The sequence below is a fragment of the Quercus robur genome, chromosome 5 (genome assembly GCF_932294415.1).
Source record: "Quercus robur chromosome 5, dhQueRobu3.1, whole genome shotgun sequence".
NCBI lineage: Eukaryota > Viridiplantae > Streptophyta > Magnoliopsida > Fagales > Fagaceae > Quercus > Quercus robur.
In genome coordinates this window covers 31,617,162-31,630,991 of record NC_065538.1, presented here as the reverse complement: position 1 = coordinate 31,630,991, position 13,830 = coordinate 31,617,162, and the positions used below count along the sequence as shown (strand labels likewise).

The 13,830-nt window shown below is 33.4% G+C and overlaps 1 protein-coding gene across 1 annotated transcript; it reads right to left on the bottom strand.

Annotated features, from left to right (window-relative positions):
* Positions 1-643: 643 nt before the first annotated feature.
* Positions 644-13,018, bottom strand: LOC126728107 (MFP1 attachment factor 1-like). The gene is made up of 2 exons (XM_050433978.1): positions 12,976-13,018; positions 644-1,029 (listed from the first exon to the last, which is right to left on the bottom strand). The coding sequence occupies exons 1-2, from the start codon at positions 13,016-13,018 to the stop codon at positions 644-646; spliced, it is 429 nt and encodes a 142-aa protein (XP_050289935.1).
* Positions 13,019-13,830: the final 812 nt, after the last annotated feature.

The following is a 13,830-nucleotide window of genomic DNA, read 5'->3' as shown; positions in this document are numbered from 1 at the left end:
TCCTTCTTTGAAGGACACTTAATTCAAGTAAAATGGAAAAAGTCAACTTCATCACCGCGTTGAATTTTTTCTTGGCGAAAAGGACATTTTCGCCCCTACATTTTCACACTATTCCCACTTTGGTCTATATATTTTAATTTTACCACTTTTAGTCCCTATTTAGAAAAATGCATTCTGTTTTAGTCCTTTCCGTCAGTGCCGTTAGAGCACTGACCTACGTGGCAAACGGAATTATTAAAATAATAATAATAAATTTTATTTTGTCATTAAAAAATGCCAATTCAACATTTAAATTTTAAAAAATAATTTATTAATTTTAATTAAATAAAAAAATAAAAAACAGAAATAAAAATAAAAAATCACATTAATTGAAATTGAAGTGTGTCTTGAGCAAGAACAACAAGAACACAAACTCAGATCTAAAAACACAAAATTAAAATCCAAAAATCACAAACCCAATAAATAAGAACATCAAATTAAACCTGAACAAGGAATTAAACATGAAAACAAACACAAAACACAAACCCAAAAAATTAAAATAAACAACAAGTAGACAAACTCAATCTAAAAATACAAAATTAAAATTCAAAAATCACCAACCTAGAAAATAACAACAGAAAATTAACAGTGTCGGTACTTCAGATTAAGATTCAGTGACGGTAGGAGAGTTATCCTCACTGGCAGCGGTGGCGGAAGCAGCCTCGAAAGACGGAGTCTGCGGCGCAGTTCCAGCGTCGACGACAAAAGAAGCGGCGGCGGAGGAGGCACGAGTCTTAACAGTGTCAAGCATTTTGCCGCTGATCTCGCGAGAGTAAACTGGGAGGATCTCGATGCCGTCGTCCTCAGCAGAGGAGGATGCGGCGGCAGTGGAGAAAGCCTCAGTCTCGATGAGGCGCGCGGCGGAGGAGGCCTCGTTGCTCGGCAAGGTGCCGTAGCACTTGGAGAGAATGGACTGCTTGGAGAGCGTCTCGACGAGGCGCACCACCACGACGTCGCGCGTGCGCTGTGTCGGTGGCCATATGCTGAACACTAAGGTGTTGGTATTTGAGAGAGAAAGAGAGAGTCATGGATCTGAAATGAAAGAAGAAAATCAAAGATACAAACAGAAGGCTGGTTTTATTTTAATTTTTTGGGTTTGTGCTAGTTTTATTTTAATTTTTTGGGTTTGTGTTTTGTGTTTGTTTTCATGTTTAATTCCTTGTTCAGGTTTAATTTGATGTTCTTATTAATTGGGTTTGTGATTTTTGGATTTTAATTTTGTATTCTTAGATCTGAGTTTGTGTTCTTATTGTTCTTGCTCAAGACACATTTCAATCTCAATTAATGTGATTTCTTATTTTTATTTCTGTTTTTTATTTTTTTATTTAATTAAAATTAATAAATTATTTTTTAAAATTTAAATGCTGACTTGGCATTTTTTAATGACAAAATAAAATTTTTTATTATTATTTTAATAATTCTGTTTGCCACGTAGGTCAGTGCCCTAACGACACTGACGGAAAGGACTAAAACAGAAGGCGTTTTTCTAAATAGGGACTAAAAGCAGTAAAAATAAAATATAGGGACCAAAGTGGGAATCGTGTGAAAATGTAGAGACGAAAATGTGATTTTCGCCCTTTTTCTTTTCATGGACCAGGTGTTATAGAAAACCTCATTTGAAATTTTAAAATGTGAAAGTTGCACTAGCCAAATACTAGGTGCTGTTTTTCTAGACCCTCCAATTTTAGTTACCCCTTAATTAATTTTAAGAAATGCTACATACACAACATTTTAATAAAACTTTCACAAAAAAAATTTAAATGGTAAATTGTTCTTGGTTCTAATTTCTCATTAATTTTAGACTGAACGCAATTAAAGCAGAATTTACATAATTAGCCAATTAATTAACCAAAGCATCCAAACAAATCGGAAATGATACATTAGTGAATGAGTTGAAGTACAAGAATACACAAGGATCCTCCAAGCCTAAGTTACTCAATGTACTTGAGCCCTTTAAGTTCTAGCTACCAACGGACTTCACGGAGTTTTGTCTTTGCTAGCTTTCTAGATCCTACAACACCACCCAATTGCACCACCAAGCCTCCACGGTTGAAAATGTGGTCAAACTCTAATACTTCCCAAATGTCCAAACAAAAATCAATACTCAATATGGTGAAGAAGGTGAAGGATAGAATCTCCTCTCATTCGTATGGAAATTGTGAGAGGGAAGAGGTGTAGAGAAACTAAGGTATTTGACTTTTTAATGAAAGGCACAATTCTCACACTCTTAAGGTGTGAGTTTCTGATTTATAAAACCCTATATCTCTAGGTTAAAATCTATGGGAAAGAGATGTATAGTAGAGTGTGTGTGTGTGTGTGGAATTACAACAAATTAATTTGTCAAGTTATGGTTTTTCACATAACATTTATGTTGGCTTATTCCATAATAAAAAAGTGTTGTAATTACATTAATTTATTTCCTTGTATTTTGTGGGATTTTATTGTTTTGGGTTTAGTATTAAGTTAGTGAAGATTACTCAAGAAGTTGATCTCGCGACTTGGCTCGTGAGTGGTGCAACCCACAAACGTCACATGAGGAGCACATGCCGAAAGCTGAAGAGTTAGTGAGTTTCGCAACTCATCTCGCGAGTTGGCTAAGTCACAAGATGACCCACGAAATGCACTGACTATTGGGATTTTAAGTATGACTCTTATACCCTTTACTCATACTATATATACCCTTACTAGCCACAAAATTAAAAGGAGGCTATTCAGATAGAAAACACTAGAGAGGTTTCTACAACACACCCACCATTTTAGAGAGCGCTACTCATCCTTAATTGAGAATTCCTTTATAATTTCTTCTCCTTTCCCTCTCCCATTGTTATACTTTGAGAGGAGAATTGTACCCAAACACAATTCACACCTATTCAAAGTGTAGAGAGTATTTTGGAGCCTGGGAAGAATTTGGGATTTGCCAAAAGAAGTCGATGAGGCTTGGCGAATGCAATCGGGCAATATTGTGAGATCCAGATAACTAATGAAAACAAGACTCCGAGAAGTCCGTTGGTAGCTGAAGCTTGGAGGGCTCAAGTACATTGATAGATTAGGCTTAGAGGGTCTTTTTGATATTCGTGTACTTTAACTTATTCACCAGTGGATCAATTTCGACTTGGAGGGTCGCGAAAAGGTTTTTTGCCAAGTTTTTCGGTTTCTTCTTTAATAATACATTGTCGTGTTATTTTGTATTTGCATCTTTCTTCCCTTACTTTTTGTGCTTTACATTCATTTTTTATTGCTTATGTTCATGCACTAGAGTAATTCTGGTTTACTACGCTTCATTTACTCTTGTTCCACACTTAGGTTATAGTAAAAGCAATTAAGCCGTAATTTAACATTGGGGGTCTAAACAAGTATTAGTGTTTCTACACTAATTGAGCTTTCATAATTTAACACAGAATGAAGCACAAAAAAAAAAAAAAACAAAACACCTATGAGAATTCATGACTTAACTAAATGACATGTCATTAGATATATTTAGTTTTGTAATTTTTAATCTTAATCATGAAATAGATTTGTTACAAAGAGAAAGAGAAAATCATGTTAAATTTTCCTTTTTTAGGTTATTAATGCCTTTCACATTGATTTTGTTAGAAGGAAAATTAAAGTGTCACACCCATGTGGATATTAAATATGTCATTTAATTGTTTCTCTCCAAAATTGTTTAATATGTGTGTGGCTATTAGGCACTGTTTTCAAACCCGGACCGGCCCGGAAGGTCGGACCATGAAAATCGGAAACCGGATTGAAATCCGGTTTTTTAAGCTTAGAGAACCGGGCATATATGGCAATTCTGTGAACCCCTAAAACCGGGATTGGACCACACGATTCAAGCAAAACCAATGGCAAGAACCGTGCGGTCCAACTCATTAGCAATTTTTTTTTTTTTTTTATAAAAAACGACTTAACACAATTTTATTCTACTTAATTAAATTATCCATCTCTTACAAGGAATTAAAAAAATTATAATTAAAATCCTTCAAAGATATTCAACTTTACTTCAAAAATTAATCATAAATTTTAATGTTTTCATGGTCATTATTTTATTTTATTAACTTTCTTATTTAATTATTAAATATATGCTTGAAAATCATTAAATTTCCCTCACATATATATATATATATTAGTCAATTTTGCTAGTTTTATAAATTTAATATCTATATTTAGGCTTTAATTAATTATTAAAATAATTATGACATCATCATGATTTGACCCCGGTTCAACCTTGGTTTGACCTCAAAAATCTTGAACCTCTCCCTTTTACGATTCAATGAACGGTCCGGGTTTTAAAACCATGCTATTAGGTATAATTCTTTTCTATCACAAGCCTATACCATACAAAATACCTCTTTTTTTTCCCTAAAAAATCATGTTTAAGGTTTGAGCAAGACTTAGGTACAGTACTTAGGTGTTGTTCTTTAGGTTCCTCTTTTAAGATTTTGCCATGTGGATTTTTTCTCATTCGATGGAAGTGTATTTTTTTAGTTAAGTAACCACATGGCTAAATTTTAAGAGGGGAACCTAAGAAACAGCACTTAAGGTACTGTACCTAAGTTTTGTCCTTAAGGTTTAATGTATAGTGTCTGATTATGCTTTGTAGGCCATATCCAATAGCCGGAATTTAACGAACCTTCAATTCGAAGATCACAGTCATTGATAAGTTGATTAAGGCCCTTAAAATCCGACAAGGAATTCTTGTGCCTCTCATGGTTTACTCATATTGACAAGGTTTAGATACAATGAACCTTTTTTTTTTCTTTTTCTTTTTTTGGGTCAGGGTTTAAAGGGGTCACATAATCGTATGTAGGGGTGTGCGCAGTTCAATTGGTGTGGTTTTTGTCTCAAATTCATCACCAAACCGATAGGGATCGATTTCCCCATAACCGGAACCGATGCACACCTCCAAGGGTCGATTTTTTAACCTACAATAGTGCAGTTTTTTGTGGTTGGTTTCATCAATTTTATCGGTTTGAAATATTAAAAAAAAAAATTGTTTTTCTACTTAGGCTGCGTTTGGTTTGCGTAAAAGCATTTCCGGAAAATATTTCATTTTCTGGAAATGCTATTTTCCGGAAAGGAAAATGTATTCAGGTGTTTGGCTGTGTCGGAATTCGTTTTACGGAAAATCAATTCCGGTGTTTGGTTCGTACAAACATTTTACAAAAAATGACTTCCTTTTATAGCACCAACATTATCAAGTTCACAGCACCAACATTTCCCAACATTATTCTTCAACATCACAGCAAAATTCTACACAGAACAGGGGTTCCATCACAGCAAAATCACAATACCAAGTTCTACACATTGATCCCCTTAAACATCCATGAACACAGTTTAAATAAAAAATGGAGAATTAAAATATATATATATATATATATATATATAAAATGCACATCGGATCCGATGTGCATGTGGATCGGACTTGTGTGTTTTACGGAGGTGGGGGTTCGGTGACAGTGCATCGGCGGTGAGGTGATGTGTGGATCGGAGCTCGAATCGATCAAAGGTGGAAGGAAAAGTCACCGTGGGTCTTCCTAAAGCTCGGTGATCGGACTACCGTGAAGGATCGGCGGTGAGGTGAGCTCGGCGTGACCGAAGTGGGAGGAAATCGGCGTTTGCTTCGCAGTGGTGGATCGGTGTTTGCTTCATGACGAAATCGGCGTTCGGTTCGGCGCTGATCGGCGTTTGGGACGCTCGCTGATCGGCGTTTGGTTCGCTTTGTGATCGGCGCTGATCGTTCTTTCTCTAGCTCGCTCTCTCTTTTGTTCGCTGAGTTCTTTCTTTCTGTGGCTCTCTCTCTCTCTCTCTCTCTCTCTCTCTTTCCGGAAGTGATTTGAAGTGAAAATGAGGGGAGTAAATGATTTCCGGGTCAAAGGTGAAAATAGTGGTCAACTGGAAGTCATTTTCCGGAAAATGATATTTTCCATGATAGCCAAACACTCTGGTTTTACGGAAAATGATTTCCGGAAACAGTTTTCACCCAATTCAAACACACCCTTAGTCATTACTCAACCACAATAAGGTCTTCCATTATTTTATTTATATGATATATTATATATTTTTATCAAACTAATACTAGTTTAGTATGCTATATGTTATATAAAATATCTATCAATTAAAAAAAAAAAAAAAAAAGAAAGAGGGACTATAAGAAGAAGAATTCGTACGTGGGAGTGGAGAAAAAAAGTAGTTACTTGAAAAAAAAAAGTAAAATATTAGGGGAGAGTGTTACTGATATTAATTAACATTGCCTAGTGTATGGTTTTCAACCATACGCGTGGGCAGTACCCTTCTTGAAATTGAAGCAAGGATTTAAAGGCACTACAATAGTCCAGAAACTAGTTTAAATAACTTGAAGCGAAAAGAAAAAGAGTTAAAAAAAGAAGGGAAATCAGATAAAGAAAGACGAAGGAGACAAACTAAGAAAATATGGAATGCAACAAGAGAAGAGAGGAAGGACTGAAACTCTAAGAAAAGAGTCAAAGACTCATCTATGGGCTCAAGGTGGGTTGCAATGTTGCATATCAATTCAGTTGTAGATTTACTAGTGGTGCCATGTGTTGTTGAATTTTTTCCTATATATGAATTAGTCGATGCAGTTTGTGGGTCAATTTCAAAAATCAATTCCGTCTGTGTTACCGCACCAACGTCGGAAGAGTCACCAGGTTCCATTCATAGGCATTGGCTCCTTCGGTCGGCCCAAAGTTCAATGCAGTTCGGTCTGTAAGGCTTGGTTTTATCGGTGAGGTTCAGTCATTGCTCACTCCTAGTCGTATGTAAGAACCATGAATTACTCCCTTCTACATATATTATAGTAAATAGTAAGTATAGATAGACAACTTTTCACAATTGCTAAGATAACAATTTTAAAATGATAGATAATAAAATGGTATTAGTTGTGAGTCTAAAGAATATTAACAAAACCTACGAATGAATTAGTGTCAATATCTTCTACTTCTTTTTTCTTTTTCTTTTTGCCCCAATTAACATGCCAAAATAGTGATTTAAATCTCAAAAAATGGTGAAACTCATGATTTTTAAAACCAAAAGTTGGAAACAATGAGTAAAACCCCTATTAACCCTAATTGGACGATGAAACAAACAATCCAAAATAAAACTTGTCATTTCTAGCAAAATTTGACCAATGCTGATCAAACCCTACCTAGGTGTGGTCAAAACATTGACTTTTTTATCCACCGTCTGATCAAGGTAAATTTTAAACCATCTTAAATATCATGAAATTCTCTTCGAAACAACATTTCACAAGCCAAAATCAAAATTAAAACGGATAAGATATCATGAAAATGCCAAAATCAAGTAAAAAGAGCTATTTTTAGGGCGTTTTCACGCAATAAACTATATCAATCCTGCCATAACTAGTGCAATCTGCCTGAACTAGATTGAATTATGATGAGTCATCTACTTTCCATAAAAAGAGCTGGCAATATCTGCCCAGATTGGGAGAGATGAATTTTCCAAAACAGTGCTATTAAATTTCCTGCACTGCATCACCTCCCTTCTAGACTTTATATCTCAACAACCATAACTCCACATCATGCAAGGTTAGGAACTATGGAAACTAGACATCTAGACCTTTCCATGGACACTAAGTTTGAAGAAACCCAAGCTTCGTAAGGCCTCCAAAAATCAGCTAAAAAATAGAGTTTAAAAAAATAAAAAGACGAAAAGTGAAATTGTGTATGCATCAAGGTATTTTGGGTGATGTTGACATCTCACCCCAAGCCGCAAGATGCTTTGTGTGGCTGGGTGAGATGTTGACATCTCACACCCTCTGTAAATAGACCCCCCCCCCCCCCCACCCTCCTACCAACAAAACATGCACAAAAATCCCAAAAATCCTCTCTTTCTCTCTCTCTCTTAGGAATTTTTCTAATTTTAGTTTCTCTCTCTTTTTCTTTAGAAAAGCTTTCACTTAAACAAAAACTCCAGCCCTCTTTTCCACCATTTTCATACCTCCAAAGCTCTTAAGTATGCTTCGTAAGCCTTGTAATAGAAATGGGTAGCTTTGTTCATAGCTACATCATTCTCTTTAATTCTCTCTTTGTGGTGGAATAGAAGGCATATGGAGATTTAACATAGGTGGGTTTTCCTTTAATGAATATGGTAAACCTTCATCTTCCGAACTAGAAGGCATGTGCTGGAATAGCCTCGCGCACAACCAATCTTAGTAGGAAAGTGGAGATATAAGATAGGTAGGTCTTTCTTAAATGAATCTTAAAATTTTTTCCAAGCACAACATGCGAATACTTTTAGAAATTGGGATAGGATCACTCGAAAGAAGGAGTATAGATACTTCCATTTCCATCATGGGAGGGAGCCTACAAGCTTGGCTCTTACAAGTTTTAGGGTTCATTTGAGGGAGATTTCATTTTCAAAAAAGCTTCAAATCATCTCTTTGTTAATTATGCTCTTGCTTAAATTGCCTTTATTTTCAAGTCCTTTAAATTATGTTCTTGGCTTCTTGCTTATAAATTGTCTTTATATTCAAGTCCTTTAAATTATGTTATTGTTTATAAATAGTCCTTATTTTCAAGTCTTTTAAATTATTTTATTTCTTATAAATTGCCTTCATTTTCAAGTCTTTGATATTATGTTATTGCTTATAAATTTCCTTTATTTTCAAAGTCTTTTAAATTATGTTCTTGCTTATAAATTGCATTTATTTTCAACTTTTTAAATTATGTTCTTGCCCATAAATTGTTGTTACATTTTAAGTCCTTTAAATTATGTTATTCGTTGCTTTTAATTCATTTCTTTTACCTATAAGTTCTCTTTATTTTGCTTATTATCATTCTCATGGGTACTAGCTCTATAGTTAGCACCATGAACCCCAAATTACCAAATAATGAGAAGTTTGGGTAAACAATTCTCTAAAAATTTGTTTTCCAAAAGATTAAAAAATGGGCACCAATGGCCATCCACTTTTTCTAAAATTGATCTTTTCAAGGAATAAAATGCGACTTTCTTTTGAGTTCCCTTTCAGCAAAATACCTTCCAAAGGGGTATGGTTTTAAAAAACCCAATCAATGCCCATTTCAAAATCCTTTTCCAAAAAAAAAGGTTAAGTTTGATTATTTCTTTTTACACAAAAATGAATAAAAACCATGGAACCCTTTCTTCTTAAAAACCCCTATTTTTTAAAAATAATTTTGACCTAAGTTTTAGGTTTTTTCTTTCAAAAAGATGTGGAAACTCTTTTTCCCTAAAATATGATGATTTTAATTTTAAACCTTTTATTCTTCCAAAATTCCTTTTTCAACTAAGCTCATTTTTAGGGTTTTTTTTTTTTTTTTAATACCTTAAAAGATGAACAAAAACTATGGTTTTCATTAAAACCATGGAACCCCCTTTTTCTTAAAAACTTTCTCCTTCTTTTAATGTTTTTAAATCCAAATCTAAGTTTTGGGTTTTTTCTTCCCAAAAATTTTGGAGACCCCTTTTCTTTCCCTAAAAAACAAGTTTTTAAAAAGATTTTGAGTCTTAAAGTATTGTTCGAAAAAGTTCTTTTTACTTTCCCAAAATCCATTTTTCTTAAAATTAGCACATTTTTATGTTTTCTCATTGTAGACAATCAATTTTGCACCCATAATTTAATCAAGGAGAATGACTTGAATGACCATCCATGTACCACAAATTACATCACATGCATCAATTGATTCTTGCATTACATGCATCAACTTGTCTTTGCATTACATGCATTAATTCATTCATTGCCTATCATAAAAATGATCTTGAGATTCTAACGATCGCAACGATGTTTCCGATTTTCAAATCGGGCTATCAGATCAAAAGATATCGCATGATTAAGTTTGCACGGTCAACATGCATTGTGTCTAGGTAAGGTCGACCACACATGATTAGTTTAAATTAATTCTGATTGATTAAGCCATTAAAATTAATTAAATAATTTTGTGATTGGTTAATAATTAGTGTTTAAAATAGGATTGCATGCATAGGAATAAAAGGGATGATTGGATAACAATAAAATTGTGGATAATCTGAACTTTATCAAGATTTATTTTAGGGTATTTATCTAAAAGATAATTGTTCTTAAATAGCCTGAATTATCCAAAAAAGAGATGAAAAATCATAGACGGAGGATGAAAACACGTCTAGGTACAAGGACCAGCCAAAAAACCCTAGAAAAGGAGTCTAAATGGAACCCAAATGCGAAAGAACGTTCGGAGTCCAAAGGCCAATTCGGCACTTTTGGAGTGCCGAATGGCACTCTAAAAGGGCTGAATTTCCATGTATTGGGCTTTGGCCCAACGACCTTCGGGTGACGATAATGCATACCATTTTCGATCTTTTCGCAAAAGGATGCATCCGAATTCAAACCCTAATCGTCTGTACCTATTTTTTAGAGCCCTCTGACCTCTATAAATAGAGACTAAACCTCATAATTCAACACCCTTTTTTTTACGCTCGAAGAGGCACACGTTTTGAGGCTCTCAAATTGTTGATATCTGCTGATCCTCTCTGAGATTTGCTGCTTAAATTAGGGTTTTTAGGTTTCAAAGATAACTGAATAAGTTTCTTTAAACCTTAAAACATCCTCTCAAGAACAAGGAGTGCTCATGCAAGAGGTTTTTTTCAATCGTCCTCTCTTTTTTATGCTATCTTTTTATGGTGATAAATGTTTTATCCATAGCATGAATTGTTAATTGTTGTTTTGTTTAAAGCATGATTTTTTTTTTTTTATGTGATTGTTATAATCTCTTTCTTGAATGTCAACAAACTGCATGTGAGCAATTCTTTTTCTTAAAATAAAACAGATCTACATCTTTATTAGGTGTAGATCTAGATTTTTCTTGAAATAAGACAGATCTACATCATTATTAGACTACATCTGATTTTTCCTCAATACAAAAACAGATCTGCATCGTTCTTAGATGTAGATCTAAATTTTTCTCAAAGAAAAACAGATCTGCATCTTTATGAGATGCAGATCTGAATTTTTCTCAATTAAAAACTGATTTGTATCTTTCTTAGATACATATCTAATTTTTCTTTAATACATGCAGATTTGAAATAAAGAAAAAGATTAAACATAATTGTGTTTGTGTTTATTTTCTTTAATTCATGTTGCATAAATTTAGATTATGAGTGAAACTCTCTTCTTAAAAAATCTTTTTCATTTTTTTTTAACATATACAAACCAGATCTAATTTTTCTATTATCAAAGAAACATTTTTTTTTCTCAAAATAAATCTGATCTTTTATAAATCCAAAAACCATTTTTTTTTAGTTCTTAAAAAACAGATCTAATACTTTTTTCAAACCAAAAGACTTTATTTTATGTAAAAAAAAAAAAAAAAAAAAAAAACTGAATTTTTACCTCCAAAAACCACTTTTTTCTACATACTACAAAACAGATTTAGTATTTTGACAAATCAAAATCAATTTTTTTTACCAATCAAAACAAATCTAAATTTTTTTAAAACAAAAGAAGAGACTTCATTCATAAATAAATTTGTGTGATTTAATTTTAGTGTCACATGTTCAACTTATCATTCATAACATACATAAAAAAGTACATTGGTTACAAGTGTTTAGAAGACCAGACTCTGTCTGGTTGAAATGGGTGCCTAATACCTTCCCATTCCGTAACCTAGCCTCCGAATTTAGGTCATTGGTTAAGTAGACCTAGCCTTGTCTTTACTTTTTATTTTAGGTAGAATGTAACTAGGACAAAAGCCATGTATTTTTGGTAGATTGTAACTAGAACCTAAAGCTATGTAATTTTAAAGTTTTTCAAGATATGTAATTTCTTTTAATCAATCAATAAAAAGAAAAATTCAGTCATGTATTTGTATATATTTATTTTTTATTATTTATTTATTTTTGCATAAAAAAAAAATAAGTGGCGACTCCATACCACATACCCAAAAAGAGAGGTGCCCTAAAAGGTACCCGAATCTCTTTTTTGAGGGACGCTTTTGTCGAGGTCTCTCACACTCTCAAAAAAATAAAAATAAATAAATAAAAACACTTTTTTCATGTAAAACCAAGAGAATCCTCTCTTTTTTTCTTTTTTTTTTAAGGATCTCTTCCAATAGAGTGTTAGTTTTAAAGTAAACCTTTTTTCCAAAAGTCATGAGATTTTCTCAAAAGAAAACACTCATCTTTTTAAAAGAAAATTATAGGTTTCCTTTTATATAGAGTTGCTTTTAAATCTTTCCTTTAAAAATTGCATCATTTTTAAGAGGTTTGTTATGTGTCTATGATTCACTTCCATTGAATCATTAGACTTCCATCAAGCTAACATATCCCCCTCCCCCTTTGCTCTAATAATTTTTGGTTCATTTTGTTTATGCATGAGAATGAAATTTGGACAATAAAATGGGCTTAAATGCATAAAGTGACATCATTTTTAAGAGGTTTTTTATGTATCTATGATTCACTTCCATTGAATCATTAGACTCCCATCAAGCTAACATATCCCCCCTCCCCTTTGCACTAATAATTTTTGGTTCATTGTGTTTATGCATGAGAATGAAACTTGGGCAATAAACTGGGCTTAAATGCATAAAGTGACATCATTCCTCTCTTCTCCTTTTTATGTTATGGAATAAGCATATTCACATGATAAATATATAGTAAGTATAATATTCACTTGTTTATTATAATACATTTAAATTCTTGCAATTTTGTAATAGTTTTCACATGATATGTATATATAATTTACATTTTTTTTTCGTATATACTTCTTGCCATAAATATTAACATGATGATGCTTTATACATAAAACAAAATACTCACATGACATGTATATGTATTGTGTGATGAAAACTCTTTCAAAAATCAAATGTCAAGTGTTTAATTTATTTTCCTAAAATGTGAATGTTGAAGTTAAATTAAAATAAGGTACTATCCTTTGAATAGGCGGTGTGGAATTTCTAATATCTTTCACACCTGTAATCAAACTTCCGAGTCCAAAATCTTTAGTTCGAGACATTGTTTACATTAATTAATTAATACCCTTGAATCAGTTTTTAGTTAATTAAGTAAAACAAATTAGATAAATAGATGATCAATCACACCTAATACAAAACCAATGGTTGGTAGTGACTACTTAGAATTGAAAAAATAATTAAAAAAAAAAAAAGACTCACACACCTCACCCTAGAAACACATGCACCCATAAATCACGTCGCCAAAGCACCCAATGTGGAAACCAAAAACCCAAGAGGGAATTAATTTCCAAGCGTCCACAGGTTGCTAAGTACTTCAAAAACTTTCCTGAGCTGAATGATGTGCTCCTCCCACATTTTGTTGTATATCAATATGTCGTCAAGGAAAACCAGTAAGAATTTTCGTAAATACGGTTGAAATATGGCGTTCATTGCTGCTTGGAAAGTGGATGGGGTGTTGCAAAGCCCAAAAGGCATCACAAGATATTCAAAGTGGCCACTGAGTGTGGAAAGTTGTTTTGTGAATGTCATCAGGGTGGACACGAATTTGATGGTATCCTACTCGAAGGTCCAACTTGGTGAGGTAAGTCGCTCCATGAAGCTCATCTAGCATATCATCCACTGTTGGAATTGGAAAACGGTCCTTAATGGGCACCGTATTTAGAGCACTATAATCAGTACAAAACCACCATGATTCGTCTTTTTTTTTTTACTAACAGGATAGGTGAGGAAAAAGGACTTCAAATTGGACGAATTGCTATAGACAACATCTCCTTCACTAGCTTGTTCAATTTCATCTTTTTGGTAAGGTCTCACATTAATGGGTAAGCTGCCTTCTTTTAATGGAATCTGGTGA